The sequence below is a fragment of the Gouania willdenowi genome, chromosome 6, assembly GCF_900634775.1.
Source record: "Gouania willdenowi chromosome 6, fGouWil2.1, whole genome shotgun sequence".
Taxonomy (NCBI): Eukaryota; Metazoa; Chordata; class Actinopteri; order Blenniiformes; family Gobiesocidae; genus Gouania; species Gouania willdenowi.
The window spans coordinates 45786156-45801272 of record NC_041049.1 but is presented as its reverse complement, the minus strand read 5'-3'; the positions used below and the strand labels follow the sequence as shown (position 1 = coordinate 45801272).

At 35.3% G+C, this 15117-nt stretch overlaps 2 protein-coding genes across 3 annotated transcripts; one reads left to right on the top strand and one right to left on the bottom strand.

The window, feature by feature from the left end:
- The first annotated feature begins 1468 nt into the window (after window positions 1-1468).
- Window positions 1469-11440, top strand: rccd1 (RCC1 domain containing 1). 2 transcript variants are annotated; one of them, XM_028450287.1, is made up of 8 exons: window positions 1469-1822; window positions 3000-3215; window positions 4097-4256; window positions 5571-5692; window positions 7296-7385; window positions 9863-10033; window positions 10116-10145; window positions 10902-11440. In XM_028450287.1, the coding sequence occupies exons 1-8, from the start codon at window positions 1624-1626 to the stop codon at window positions 11090-11092; spliced, it is 1179 nt and encodes a 392-aa protein (XP_028306088.1). In that variant the 5' UTR covers window positions 1469-1623; the 3' UTR covers window positions 11093-11440. The 2 variants fall into 2 exon arrangements, with proteins under 2 accessions (XP_028306088.1, XP_028306087.1); XM_028450286.1 differs by having other exon boundaries at window positions 1470-1831.
- On the bottom strand, window positions 11436-13940 carry cib1 (calcium and integrin binding 1 (calmyrin)). Its single transcript, XM_028450288.1, has 7 exons — window positions 13767-13940; window positions 13473-13507; window positions 13292-13391; window positions 13037-13190; window positions 12830-12948; window positions 11729-11817; window positions 11436-11643 (listed from the first exon to the last, which is right to left on the bottom strand). Exons 1-7 carry the CDS (start codon window positions 13815-13817, stop codon window positions 11622-11624), a joined length of 570 nt encoding a protein of 189 aa, XP_028306089.1. The 5' UTR covers window positions 13818-13940; the 3' UTR covers window positions 11436-11621.
- Window positions 13941-15117: the final 1177 nt, after the last annotated feature.

Here is a 15117-nt window from a genome sequence, read left to right as displayed (position 1 = left end):
AGACTCTAAAATAATCATAGTTACCATTAAAAGCAAGACTACTTCTAGAACGATAAGACACTTCAAAAATCATTATTATAATAATAAGCAACTAGTATCTCCAACTGTTTTTTTTTCTGCTTAAATTTTTTTAAATAATATGATCCAAGGGCCACATTATCAACCTTCATGTCTGTGTTTCAAATAATGAGCATTAATACAGAAATGAGGGATTTTGTTTTTCTGTTTTCTTTGTCTATTTTGGAGTCATTTTCTGTATTTTCCAGGTATTTTTGTTTTGTTTTGTTTATTTTTCTATTATGTTGTGTGTTATTGGCATTTGTGTTGTCTTTTGTGTATTATTGTTTGGTCACTTAAACTAAACTCCTATAATTTGGGAAATTTTAACCGCAGGTTTAGAATTGGATAATCTTTACATTGGTTTAAATTAAAAAAAAAAGAAAAAAAGAAATTCAACTCATTTAGAAAGTGTGGAGAAAAAAAATTGCTTTCTTTTTAATTATCTACATTTGTGAATAATATATTTTTTAAGTTTTACAGAAAAATCTTTACTTTTGTCCTTTATTTTCAAAACTGACTAAAGTCAAGAGATGGAAAACCAAAATCAAATCATGTAATGGAATCTAAAAATATTTTTGTGTTTACATGTTAAAAATACAACAATGAATAAAAGGTGTGCATACCATAACATAAATAGTTTCTCAAAAATGTTTGATGTAAAATCATTTCACTTGTAGATAATTAACATTTTAGAGTAATTTTTTTTAGCCTTTGGAGCTATCGGCAGATAAAAATGTCTTGTACGTCTGAATACTTTTAACAGAATCAATTGAAATATAATTTACAATGTACTTTATTTGCAAAGGTAGAGAGAAATAAATAAATGAATCCCTGTCTAATACATTTATTACATTTTTTTTTATTTCAAGTCAAGAAAATTGTGACTTAATTGGGTAATTGCATTCAGAATATTTTTGATACATTGTTTTAGAGAACAAACCAAACTAAATTCAATAGTAATTTAATCTGTACATGACAAATGAAATAAATGTCCTATAATATGATTCCACTCATAAACACTGGGTGGCGGTAGGTGCAAAAAAATCGGATCCTCGCCGCCATAAAAATCACTAAAGAAGAAAACCCTCCACTGAGTGTTCATATTTACAAGTTTATAAACATTATTGTGCATAGTTCCTGATATGAACATATACGTAGGCTACATCTGAATGACATAACCTTTTAAATAATGACAAATAATAATAATAATAATAATAATAAAATACAACAGTTTTCCATGTGTTTCAGTGCAGTTGGAAGTAAATAAAGCCCAATAAAACTCCAGAAAACAATAACCAAGGGTAAATAATTGCTCCCTGGTAAAAATAGTATCTATAACAACTGGTACAATGATAAACTTGGGCAGAAATTACTGTGTCAGAGTGAGACCGTTGTCTAGAGCTAACCCGCTAGCTAGCTAGCTGCAGATAGTCTGGGTCAGCTTGTAGCGTTGCTAGGCACTGGACAGTGACCAACGCGCATGCGCAGCAGTACATGTAGCTAAACGGTGTAGCAGCACATTATTGTACTTATGTTTTACCGCTAAAACCACGAGCTGTGGTCATGCGCTGGTTCGGGTTTGGCTTCAATGCGTTTGCACAGATTTGTGACGTAGATAAATCAGATGAGGGTGAAAGTTGTGCAGCTGCGGTTAAAGTCAGTTCACCGACAGAGTTGAGCGAACATGTGGACGGAAACAGACGCTGGAAGACCAGCCAGATCACAGCCAGCTGGAGTAGAAGAGCTGCTCTGCATGGGGATGGTGAGCTGAGTGAGTTCCTTTAGAACCTGCAGTGGATACATATATATTTATACTTTTACACCACTGTGTGACAGATGATGCATAACTTAAGACTACAAGCCGCCATTCTCTGATAAGTGCAGCACAGTTGGCATTATGACTGACTGTTGAAGGTTATATAAATCCATGCTAAACTAATATTATGATTACCATTTTTTTAACCACATATTCTACCACAGAGATGGACAGCAGGGCCACACAAATATAATTATCTGATCTGACATTAAACATTCATGTCAGCATTTCTAATCTCAGTGTTAATAGAAGAAACAAACAACGGTTTTTGTGTATTTTTGGAGTCATTCTGAGTGTTATTGTTCTCATTTCTATATTTTTTGAAGTCGTTTCTTTTCTTTCTCTCCTAGAATTTTGTTGTTTTTGTATGTGTTTTCTTGTCATGTTGTTGTTGTTGTGTGTGTGTGTGTGGTTTTTTTTTTCTCTCTTATTTTGTAATTTTCTTTTTAATGCGTGTTTGTGTTTCTGGGGTCATTTTTGTGTGTTTTGGCCTTTGGGGGTCATTCTTTTTGTATTTATTAGCTATTTTTGTGTGTTTTTTATTCTCCGAGGCTTGTATTGTTATTGTTATTGTTGTCAAATTGTAATTATTTTTAATCTTATTTTGTATATTTGTTTTTTCTTTGTGTTTTTGTTGTGTGTTTTTGTTGCCACGTGTATTTCTGTTGTCATATTGTAGTTTTGGTGTCATGTTTTGCTGTCATTTGTGTGTTTTTTTTGTTGTCATTTTGTAGGTTTGTCTCTTATTTTGTACATTTTTATGTGTGTTTGTGTTTCTGGGGTCATTTTTGCATGTTTTTGAAGCTATTTTTGTTTTTTGTTCTCTGAGTCCCATGTTGTCATGACTTTGTGTGTTTTTGTTGTGAGTTTGTATATTTTTTTTAATTTTATTTTGTATGTTTAGTTTTTTTAGTCATTTTAAGTCTGTTGTGCGGTCTTTGGTGTCTTTGGAGGGTTTTTGAGTCATTTTGTGTCTTTTTGTTGTCATGTTGTGTATTTTTGTTTTCATATTGTGATTTTGGAGTCATTTTTTGCTTTATTTCATTCTGTATGTTTTTGTTGTTGTGTTGTTTGTTTTTGTCTGTTGAAGTTGCCTTGAAGCCATGTGCCTTTTGTGTTTCAGGAGACAGCTGCGTTTGTGTAGCAGGGTTCGGTTCAGACGTCTCCTCATGCTGTGGCACGTGTGTCGCTCACAGTTACGGCTGTGTAAATGTGTTCATCAGTGAGACTCACCTCACCCTGGCTTTCCCCCACAAGATTGAAACCTGGGACCTGCAGAAAAAGGAGGAGACCCCCTCCTGGAGCATGGATTTAGAGGCTCAGTCTGACTGCTTTGCTGGTGTGCATCGTATATATAATAGAGCTGGGCGATAAGGACCAAAACTCATATCTCTCTGGTTTTTCTAAAAAATAGCAATACAAAATAATTCTCAATCATTTTAATTCAAATAAAGTCTAACCAGAAAGACAATTCTGGGTTAAATTTGCTGATGAAAAATCATCTGCAGGCTTAAATAACAATAAAGTGTTTTAAGAATGGTAAAAAAAAATAAATAACTTGTGCGTGTACTGTATTACAAACATTGGCAACTCATGGCCCTGAAAGCAAATGCACAAGCAAAAAATACACAAAATTACTACAAAAACACAAATTAACAGAGAAATGTACAAAGGAACGACACAAATACTTAATAGGACAATAAAATACCCAAAAGTAGAAAAACATGCACAATGGGATAGCAAAAATATACAAAAGAGCAACAAAAATAAAAAGGATATAAAAAGAGGAAACAATGCACAATAGGCCTATATAATTACATAAAAGAACAAAAATAAACAAAAGCAGAAAAAATATACAAAGGGGCAACAAAAATCCAAGAACATACAAAACCACTCAGAAATACATTAAAAATTGCTAAAGAATACACAAAAGAACAACAAAAATTCATAGGACAACAAAATACACAATGGCACTGGGGCATTTATTAACAAACAGCTGCACAGTATGTACCACTTTTGGCCTTTTTGTTTTATGTGACAGCATGTGTGAGTGAGTTCTGTAGTGTGGCAAAATAATAAAAACAAAATAAAATGTATCAATATAGCCGTTATTGTAATTTTCTATATCTTGAATCTTGATCTATTGCCCAGCTCTAATACATAACTTTTAAAATGTGCTCCATGCAGTCACACGGTCTTGTTTAACACGTTATTCCACAGGGCTCACTCTCCCATTGGTTCCTGGAGGTTACATACAGTCCAATCCTCCCTTCTATCGTCCCCTGTCAGCACACATGGGAGCCAAACGTCTGGCTCTGGGTGCAGAGCACGCTGTCCTCCTCACTGCATCTGGAGCTGTTTACACCTGGGGCCTTGGCAGGTAAACATCTGACCTGCTTCTGTTGTTCATAAGGTTGCAAAAGGGGTGGAGCATTTTAGCTACATTTCCATGGGTAACTAACCCTCCTGGTTTTTGCTGACCTGCCACTAGGGGGGGAAATTAAAAAAATACCTTCATTATGGGCGGGGCCCAGTCTATACTATAAAATCTTCAAAGAACAATCTATGCTATGTTAACTAGCTACTTAATACCAGGGTTAGGGTCAATTACAATTACATTTTCAATTATATATTTTCAATTACAATTCAATTATGATCACGAAAACCAGCATTTTTTTCCAATTACAAATCAATTACAATTGTTATTTTCCCCCTGAAAGTCAATTACAATTAAGTTCTCATTTACTAAAGTCACTTTACTTACTTTTACTCATACTATTGCAGTGCCTGTAGGAAGTGTGTGTTGCTATAGAAATGTGGGAGGTTCAGTAGCTTTTTCATGGATGACCAAATGAGGCTGTGTTTGAAGGTGGGACGTCAGGGACATTTAGGTTTGTTGTGACATGTGTAGAGTGATAACTATTGTGTTTTCATATATTTTGGCTTTTAGCAAGGACTCTGTAGGGGGTTGAATCTCATCTATTCTGATTTCAGTTTGTTGTCCCCGCGGATCCGGATCTCCTTAGACCGGAACAGACTCGGTCCGTACTTGTTTAGTGTCATTAATCCACAACAGTCAGTTTAGTTGCACACAGAATTCATGAAATAATGTATTTACGATGTCATTGCAGTCCAAACAAATCCACTGTCGCACACCCTTGATCCAAGCAGCAGCCATGTTGAAAGTGTCAGGATCTTTTCTTTTCTCGATTGCAAAAGAAAGAAAAAAAAAAACTACAGGATTCAGTTAAATATTGGCAAATGAAAATTATGTTTTGTTGAGAGTTGATGAATTTGTCTGCTGTCATTGATGTTTAACTTCACAACTATGTGATGGCCTAGTGGTTAAGGACGTCGGGCTTGTAATAGGAGCATTGCCGGTTCGAGACTCACAATTGAGCAAGTCCCTTAACCCCCAACTGCTCCCCTGGTGCCACACCGTGGCTGCCCACTGCTGCCCTTCGGGGAAAATGGGTTAAATGCAGAGAAAGAATTTCACTACAGTGATTATTATTATTATTGTTATTGTTATTGTTATTATTAATTATACAAGCTGATCCGCAGAGATATTTGAGGAACACACACACAGACACAACTTTGAAAATTCACAGATTTTTTGCAACCCTGCTTAGTCATGATGAATTGAGCATTATTATTATTATTACACTCCAGTAAAGTCGTGTCGTTTCTTTAGTCATGGCCAGTTGGGGCATGGTGGTCTCACTCCTGAGGAGAAACCCAAGCCAGTGGAAGCTCTGTGGGGGATGATCATGGGCTCTGTGTCTGCAGGAGGTTGGCATTCAGTGTGCGTCAGTGGTGAGTTTTTATTAAAAACATGTGAATACAGTTTATATACAGGGATGTCCACAAGCATAGGCAGTGGGCGGAATCGCCTGCTACTCTCTTTCTGGCCACTTTCTACTCTTAAACATCATAAATGATTCTGTACCCCTTTAGCACCGAAATAATCTGTACAATCCATGAAAGATTGAAATTTTCCACAATTTGAGCAACTTTTGTAATGCTGTTTCGTTGGCCATTTTTGCGTGAAGTCTCATGAGAGTTCCATCTCACGCTCCACCAAGCAGCTAGCCTGGCGAAGCCACACCCACTACCCTACTTGTTGTAAGGACGTGGGTCTGGTAATGACGGTTTTCCCTGTTCGACTTGAGAAACAGCGGCATCTTCTTCTCCTTCTTCTGTGTAGTTTTGCCTTGGTTCCCAACCGCCGTAAAACTACACAGAAGAAGAAGAAGATGTTGCTGTTTCTCGAGCCGAACAGGAAAAAACATCATATCCCGTGCGCCAAGCGGTATCAAAACAAACATGGCGGCCGACACGGAGAAGACGTTTGAAACTGCGCTCTGCTCTGTTTTAAAAGACCTGGATATATTGTTGAAATCACAACAAGAAGAGGCTTTAAAACCATAAGTCTGTACCGTACTACATGCTGTTTTCGCCTGCTGGCTTCGTTTAGGGAAAAAGAACTACACTTGTCGCGCTATTGTCGTCAGATCCGCTCATCGTTTGATTGGTTACTCTGTGCGTGTTTGTCCCGCCCCGCTCAGCCACCAGAACTCAAACGCCTGTTGAGCGCTTCCAGACTAATCACCTGTATGAATAATACAAGGATATAAGGATGGATTCCAGGCTACCAAGCAGCAGCTTTATACGTCTTTCCCATCAGCCCTCATTAGTATAAACCCCACCCTGCTGCTGAAGCACACCAAACTTCCACGGCCTCTAGTGGCCACCACATATTCGGACTCGGGGGGAATAAAACGCTGGTGCCACATTTTCCATGAAATGAGCACTTTTTTTGCACCACGATTATGTGTTTTGCCTCTAGCGGGCACAGTTCTGACTCTACCCGAGAGAGATACACATATTATACACAAATGTATTTCTGCTTTACACAGACTTTAAACATCTATGATCAACTTTTGTGCTTCATTAACATATGCTTGTGTTAGATATATTATCAATATTAATGTGCATTGATACAACTAAATATATTACCAGAACCAACTTCAGGCAAACCACACAAAATATATGTTAATCATGTAGATATGTTACAGTGCCAGACAAAGTGATAATGATGCTCAATTCTTTGTCATCATTATCATGGATACCAAAATTTCAACTTGTAAATGCATCATGCGAAGAAAAACTAGGTGAGATAATGTATCGTGAAGAAAAGTGCTGCAAAATAGACAGAAGAAAAGCCACAATTACACTAATATAATGCACCAAAAGACACCGTATAGCATAATTTTTGCGCAGCGGCGGCGTTGCCGTAGTGATTTATTGCCATGAGTTATAGCCTTCCACTTTTTTTTTAGCCTACTACTTTATTTTTTGGGACATCACTGTATATACTGTATATGTTTACAAGCCCTGAGCAGCTGTGTCTTAACAGATGGAGGTGACCTGTATGTGTGGGGCTGGAATGAAAGCGGTCAGCTTGGACTTCCTTCACAAAGTCTGAGAAAAGCATCGCAAAAGAAAGGTAGACGACAACCGATCTAAAACACACAACTTTAACATTTCAAACTGAACACCAGCTTATGATATTGCTCGGCTAAATATTATCGACAATACTTTTTTCTGTCTTTGTTCTTGTAAACTCATTGCCCAGGGGCCAAATCCATCCATTTACAGCAGGGGTTCTCAACCTTGGAGTCGCGAGACACTGAGAGGGAGTCGCCAGATACCTTCAAGAAACTAAGAATATTTTAACAATTTGAGCTCATTTTTGCTTATTTTTACCCTTTTTCTACAACTACACCAAAGTTGCCATATTTTAACCTATTTTCATCATTTTTTTCTTGCCATATGTTTTTTTTCCTTTTAATGCATTTTTGATACATTACTCCCATTTCTGCCATTTCCACATCAAATTTTGAAGCCTTTTTTGCAAATTTTTCCACTTTCACAACATTTTCAGCACTTATAAACCCTTTCCACCACTTTTCGCACTTAATGTTGCATATGTTGACCCATTTTTGTCGCTTTTAAACTCTTTTTACCATATTTCATGCTTATTTTTGCCAATTTAAGAACATTTACAATTTAATTCAATTCAGTTAAATTCAACTTTATTTGTATAGCGCAATTTACAACAAAGTCATCTCAATGCGCTTATCAAAATATAAAATTCATAATAAGAAAGAAAAAATCCAACAAGATCCACACGAACAAGCATTTAGCAACAGTGGGAAGAAACAACTCCCTTTGAACAGGAATAAATCTCTAGAAGAACCAGGTTCAGAGGTGGCAGCCATCTGCTTCTACTGGTTGGGGTTAGTGGACAGAAGGACCAACAGAACAGGATAGAGAGAGAACATCAGAGCGTCCCAGACTAGTTTAGCCATGAACCATTGATCAGGTTCATCAGCTTCACGACACCTGAAACAGAGCAGACAGAGAAGGGCGAGGAGAAGGCACTGACTGCAGAAAAACATGATACATTATTATCAAGTCAGCCTGCCTTGGCCTAGTGCCTCACTCCCAGTGGCCTAGTCAACACTTATTATAAAAGTGACGAATCTCTTCACGTTTATTGGTAAGCTAACAGCGACTCCAAGGTCTGTAAATGTGACCGTTCACAGACGAGCCCATATCCGCTCTAGTGGTTTGGTTATGTTATGATTCAGTTATGATTCAGTCCTGTTTATGCAGAATGTAAATCATAACCAGCTACATCAGAATTTGAATCTCTTCCCGTTTATTGAATTTATCATGCCCATTATTTGCCAGTTTCAACTAATTGTTCCAATGTTTTAACACTTTTTACCACTTTTTCTGTCCATTTTTGTCCACTCTAATTTGCAGCTTTTAAGCAATTTCTTTGGATTTTAAAATCCCATTTGAGCGCCTTTTCCACCATTTTTGGTCACTTTTAACCCATTATATTTGATTAAAACAAGGATTTACATATGTACGATGACTATATACTATGGTACAGATAATAATACACTTCCTGGATAACAGTAGATATTATTTAGATGAATAAATAAATGTGGTTTTCACAGATTCATAGAACAATGGATCGTCATTCTGCTGACTTTATGGATGTACCCCAAAAATCTCTCCCCTTTATTCCCACTTATAGATGGTCCTGTAACACATGAGTGTTCTTTAATGTTCATGTCTGTGTTCAACCACCTGCAGCTACAGTGGGGATCTCTTGAACCCTTATTTTGGGGGTCGCAGGCTGAAAATGTTGAGAACCACTGCTTTAGAGCATCTATTTAGACTCACAAAAGAGAGTAAGAAAGGAGCAGAGACAATGGGAATAATTGTATACATTACTAAATAATTTAGTCATAGATATCTCGGTCCCTTCAAATTCACAATTTCTATGAAACTTCACAATATTTGCAGGAGATTATATTGTGAAATAATATTTTCACACAAAATTCCCAGAAAAAATTACAAAAAAAAATTGGTCACTAAATGAAGTTACTATGTAAAAGTGAAGATCCTGCAGTGGCTGATATTTGCCATTTATTGCTTGGACATTGCCGTTACTATAGATACTGTATTTATCATTTAGATGTAGAAGTAACAACTAGAAACAATACTGTTTTAATTACTTTAGTTTCCCTTTTAAAATTTTAGCCCACTCAGGATTAAACTGTCCCTTATTTTTGTTTCTTTTAGTTCTTACAGTATCGTTTTTATTTCTCTTTTTTGGTTGATAGTTTGAATTTTAATATGTTTTATTCAATATTTTATCTCCGTTATCATATGTTCTGCTTTCCTCACATATTCCATTTTTAATTCCTCGCTTTATTTCCTCATTATTTGTCTTTTTATTGTCATTACTTTTTGTAAAACACTTTGTAACCCTATTTTAAAAAGTGCTATATAAATAAAGATTCTTATTATTATTATGTTTGACCCCTGAGCAAAAATGAGTTTAAAATCCTGGTTATTAAGTAATATATTAATGAACTGATCATCTTGGTTACTTCATTACAGAAGATTGTTCCAAACAGACGGGTGCATCATCTCCTGAGGACCCACAGGAAGAAGGAAAGCAGGAAGACGTATTTATATCAATCCAGGCGTTTCCTGCCTTAGTGGACGTCACTCCATTGTGTGAAATCCGAACGGTGAGCTGCGGTTCTCGTCACACAGCTGCAGCAACGAGTAAGAAACTTACTTCTAATGATGAGTTTGAATTACCACTCTTTTGCTTTGTCATCTTTTAAGTTGCATTTTCTCATTATAGCAGCAGGTGACCTGTACACTTGGGGCTGGGGTAAGGAGCACATTCAACACACACTGCCAGATTACCTTAAAAATAAAGATCCTCTAAATTTCAGGGTTGGGGTCAATTACATTTTTCAATTACAAATACGTCTTCAGTTAGCAATGTTCCATTAAACACTCAATCATGGTTACGGTGACCAGCATTTTTTCCAATTAAAATTATAAAATCATTATTTCTCCCCTGAAAATCAACTACAGTTACATTCTCAATTTACTAAAGTTAAATTTCAATTTAACACAATTAATGAGCCTGAAATAAATAACAGCATGTAACATAACCTTACTCTTGTGTTAGCTTTCTGTTTTGACCCATGTTTTAAATCAGCTGTAAAATACACTAAAAAATATGATGAGTCAATTTGTTTTTCATCTCTTTATCTTCTTTCTCCATGAAAATATTGGTATACGTTTTCAGGTGTGGGGTCAGAGCCTTTTCTGTGTCAGTATACCCCTAGATGTAATTTTTTAAAATGCTAAAATGTTCTTAAAGAGAACTAGTGGGAAAACTTGATATGAAACATATTGTATTGATTGTTAACTTTGTATGTGTTATAAGTCATAGAACTGTAACATGGTTCCCCAGTTTTGTGTTAAATTACATTTTATTTGACAGTTTTTATATAATTCTGATTACAATTAACAACTCAATTACAACAGACAATTATAATTGTCATAATTGTAATGATCAATTACAATTGTAATTAACCCCAACCCTGCTTCTAATGTTTGCGTTCTCTCCCTTTAGGTGAATATGGGCAGCTTGGACACCAAACGTTTTCCAGTTCAGATGAGCCACAGCGTGTGGAGTTCTTCGCAGCAGAGCAGATTTATGTGGTGGATGTCGTGTGTGGGAATTGGAACACTTTTGTGGCCATCAATGAGGAAATAGACTTACGGATCGAAAATAAACATAGACTGGAACATTTGGAGATTTAAATGAAAATGTAAAATTAAAGTAAGTTTTAAATTTTTTTTTTTTTTTTTTTTTTAATAATCTTGAAGTTTTCATTTATTCAGACAACTTTTTTCAGGAAATTTACTTTGATCTGACATATTTCGACTGTCAACTGTCAGTCTCGCTCAGAGGTGTCTGCTGATCGCTTTTTTGTATTCTTATCAGTTCTTCCTGTGCGTGGCCAACAACACTCCAGTTTCGACACCAGTCAAAACATGTCAGGAGATCAAAGTACATTTCCTGAAAATAGTTGTCGTTATAAATGAAACATTAACATTAAAGTAAGTTGTGCTTACTTTTTGTTATTGTTTTTGTTGTACAGTGTTTTTCATAAATTATTTTATTGTTACAGACATTATAAAAATGTTAAAAATTACACATAATTATTTAGAATAGAAATGAAGAGTCATTATAATTTAAGTAAAGAATTTAAAATGTATATAATGTAAACAACAGTACAGTGTAGTAAAGCTCAAAGAATGATGCACTTCCACATCCCATCGTAGATCTTCAAAGCACAATCTTAAAAGAGCTGTGAATAAATAAAAAACAAACACACATGGATGTTAATTAAAATACAGATGCTGTAAATATTTGTTGATAAAATGTGTTTCTACCTCACGAAATCTGGGGATCTTGAAATGACGTGCTGGAATTCTGAGAGGTTAACAGTGCCGTCCCTGTCGATGTCGGACTCCTCCAGAATCTATAAAAAATATATAACAAAGAAGCAGGAGGAGATAGTGTTAACCTCAGGTTTGCAGAATGCCTCTCGACACCTTCAAAGAGATACTGGGTGCTGAATGTAAAAACTCACATTTTGATCATTTAGTTCATTTTCCTCACATTTAGCTCATTTTTCTTTCATTTGAGACAGAAATTCATTTATAAAAAATGTGTATACATGTAAAATAAATCTAAATGTAAAAGTTAAATACAAATCTAAATGTTAAATGTAAATCTCAATGTTAAATTTATATCTAAATCTAAATGTTGAATGTAAATCTCAATGTTAAATTTATATCTAAATGTTGAATGTAAATCTAAATGTTAAATGTAAATCTAAATGTTAGATCACCCGCCTCGTGATCGACAGGCGCTGACCAGCCCACTTTGTCTAATTTCAAAACATTTAGCTTTAAACTTGGCAACCGCTTTAACATTCAGATTTAAAGTTTAAATGTAACACATTTAGATTTATTTTTCTTGTTTACACATTTTTAACAATGATATAGAACATGTATCAAACTCATGGCCCAGGGGCCAAATCCAGCCCTTTAAAGCATCCATTTTGGCCCACGGGAGACAGTGAAAGTAACAACATGAACATTGTGTAAATGAAACTCAACAATATTTTCAGGGGCTCAATAGAAAATGGTCAGAAATTTAAAGTGAAGATCCTGTTGTGACTGGTGTTTATCACATGTTTCGTATTTTATGTATACGTAGAAGTGCAAACTAGGGCTCAGTTATGTTAAAATGTCTTGTTTTCCCATATATAATCTGTGGCCCTTTTGAGATCAAAGTGCTTTGATTTGGCCTTTGAAATAAAATGAATTTGACACCCCTGATATAGAACATGCTGTTTTACATGAATGTGTCTCAAATAAAAGAAAAATGAACTAAATGTGAGGAAAGTGAGCTAAATGTTCACAATATGTCGGCTATGAAACAGTGACCAAGTCTTTACATTTGGCAGCCCATAAAGAGAGACGTACGTTGTCAATGAGCTGTCTCATTTCCTCAGGGGTCAATCTGGTGTCATCCGTCTCACCGGTCAAGCAGTTCACCAGTTTCTCCAGATCGCCACGATCCAGGGTTCCATCGTCGTCAAAGTCTGACAACAGTTAGTTATGAAACATGTATTAAAAAAAGATCTTCGGTGTGAAGATGACCAACTAATGTTGTTTATGTCGGCTTCATACCAAATATACGGAATGCATAGTGGGATTTGATCTCCAGGGTAGCAGAGTCGCTAAAGGCGCTTAAAAGATCAAGAAAGTTCTCAAATGTGAGGCTTCCATCTTTCTGTTCCGATGTTGAGAAAACATGGCAGATTCTCTTCCTGAAAGGATTGGACTGTGACATAAAAAAGTACAAAGGTCATTATTACTACACACACAAGCTATTATTATACAATGAAAGCCAAGTAAACCAATATATATGACAAATGGGCTCACCTTCAGCTCAGGCAGAGTAAGAATCCTTTCCATTGACACTTTAGTGTTGGGAAGATCTTTTTCATCCTTGGTGAGCAGCTCACTAAACCTCTTGTGAGCACTACAAAACACCATATTAAATGTGCACTTATAATCAACAAACAGGAAAAATAATGCAGTCAAACTGTTTGTAGTCACTTACAGAAGAATCTCTTGTTTAGTGAGGAAAGTCAGCTCCTAGAAAGAGTTAAAAACACCAGGAGAACTTCATTATTACACGTTTGTTGTTTGCTCACAAAACTACCATAAAGACGCAAAGTATTTAATAAACAGGGGAGTTAATCGTTTATGTGTAAACATATGCTAACCATACTTTTCAATAGTGCCAAAAGCCTATAAACTTCATGATGCGACTTTCATTGTTTTTTATGATCATTTAAGGTAAATACAAACTCCTGCTAAACTTTCTCGGCGCTAAAGTCTAATAAGTACTTACTTGATATTCAGACAGTAATTCCTTTCCAAGCTGACTTGCAGTAGTTCCCATGTCGAACTTTTAAATCCTTAAATAACTTCCTTTTTTTTTTTTTAATCGGGTCGAACTGTTTACGAACTAACAAAGTGCTAACTACATTAGCATTGTTCACTTCCGGGTATCTGACAGCCAGGCCCATTCGGCTCGCGGTGCGTAACCGTTTCCATAGCAACGCTAACACCATAGTGTCACACCAACGATAAGGGAGAACTTGTTTTAACCTGTGTAGTTTAATTCTGCACAACTCTTATTGTACTAATGTGCATTAGTGTTTAGGCTGATAGATTTATCATTTGTGTTTTGTTACTTTTAATCATGTAAAGCCTTGTGTATGAAATGCATATAAATTCCCTTACTTTGCCAAGTGTCTGAACCAGAGATGGGTCACTTTTATGGGGTGCCAATTGTAAAGTTGAGCATGCTAAAATAAACAGTAACTTTTTGCAACCTTTAGCAACAAACCACAATTAAAAAACCTATATCAGTTTTTTTTTTTTATCTTACTTTTGACCAGATTTACAGCTCAATTTGTGAAATTTGTGATATATTATTTTTGTTACAAAAATATATGGTAAAATCTAAATGTAAATGTTAAGTGTTAAATCCGGAATCGTATTGTTAAATGGTAAATCTAAGTGTCACGGATTAAACGAAATATTTAACTAATATGCAAATTCATCAAAAGTACCAAAATAAAAGTTTATTGGCACAAACAAGTGCTATTTCACCCGTGACAGGTTTAGCAGTTAGATTTAAATGTGACATTTAAATTTAGATCTAATATTTATTATTTAGATTTAACATTTAGTTTTAATATTTAGTTTTAACATTGACATATTTTTACCAGAAAAAATATTATCACAAATTTTGCTGTAAATTTGCTGTAAATCTGGTCAAAAGTAACATAAAAAATTCACAAATGTTTTATAAATGTGGTTTGTTGCTAAATGTTGCAAAAAGTTGCTGTTTATTTTAGCATGTGCAACTTTAAAAGTCAACAAAAACGCACAAAATGGCACCACAAGGAAAACACAGAAATGACTCCAACAACTATACATACACAATTACAGAAAAAATACTCTGATTCTAAAAATAGGGACAGAAATGCACTTTCAAAATTAAAAAAAAATGACCTCAAGAAAACACACATGACTCAAACAATCAACTAAATTGACAAAATGTCAAAAGAAATTCACAAAATGACAACAAAAACTCACAAAATAAAGGAAAATATAATGAACGACAAAAACAACACAAAACAACAACAGAAACACATTCTAAAAGCTGAAAATTGTGATATTGTGGCCCTTTG

What these genes read in the sequence shown, in the direction of transcription:
- rccd1 (XM_028450286.1), top strand. Translation starts at nt 1,624, where the DNA reads ATGCGCTGGTTCGGGTTTGGCTTCAATGCGTTTGCACAGATTTGTGAC. An exon ending in GCATGGGGATGGTGAGCTGA is followed by an intron (nt 1,832 to 2,999) that starts GTGAGTTCCTTT and finishes TTTGTGTTTCAG; the next exon opens with GAGACAGCTGCGTTTGTGTA. An exon ending in AAAAGCATCGCAAAAGAAAG is followed by an intron (nt 7,386 to 9,862) that starts GTAGACGACAAC and finishes ACTTCATTACAG; the next exon opens with AAGATTGTTCCAAACAGACG.
- cib1 (XM_028450288.1), bottom strand. Translation starts at nt 13,817, where the DNA reads ATGGGAACTACTGCAAGTCAGCTTGGAAAGGAATTACTGTCTGAATAT. An exon ending in CTATGCATTCCGTATATTTG is followed by an intron (nt 12,949 to 13,036) that starts GTATGAAGCCGA and finishes AACTGTTGTCAG; the next exon opens with ACTTTGACGACGATGGAACC. An exon ending in TGAGACAGCTCATTGACAAC is followed by an intron (nt 11,818 to 12,829) that starts GTACGTCTCTCT and finishes TATTTTTTATAG; the next exon opens with ATTCTGGAGGAGTCCGACAT.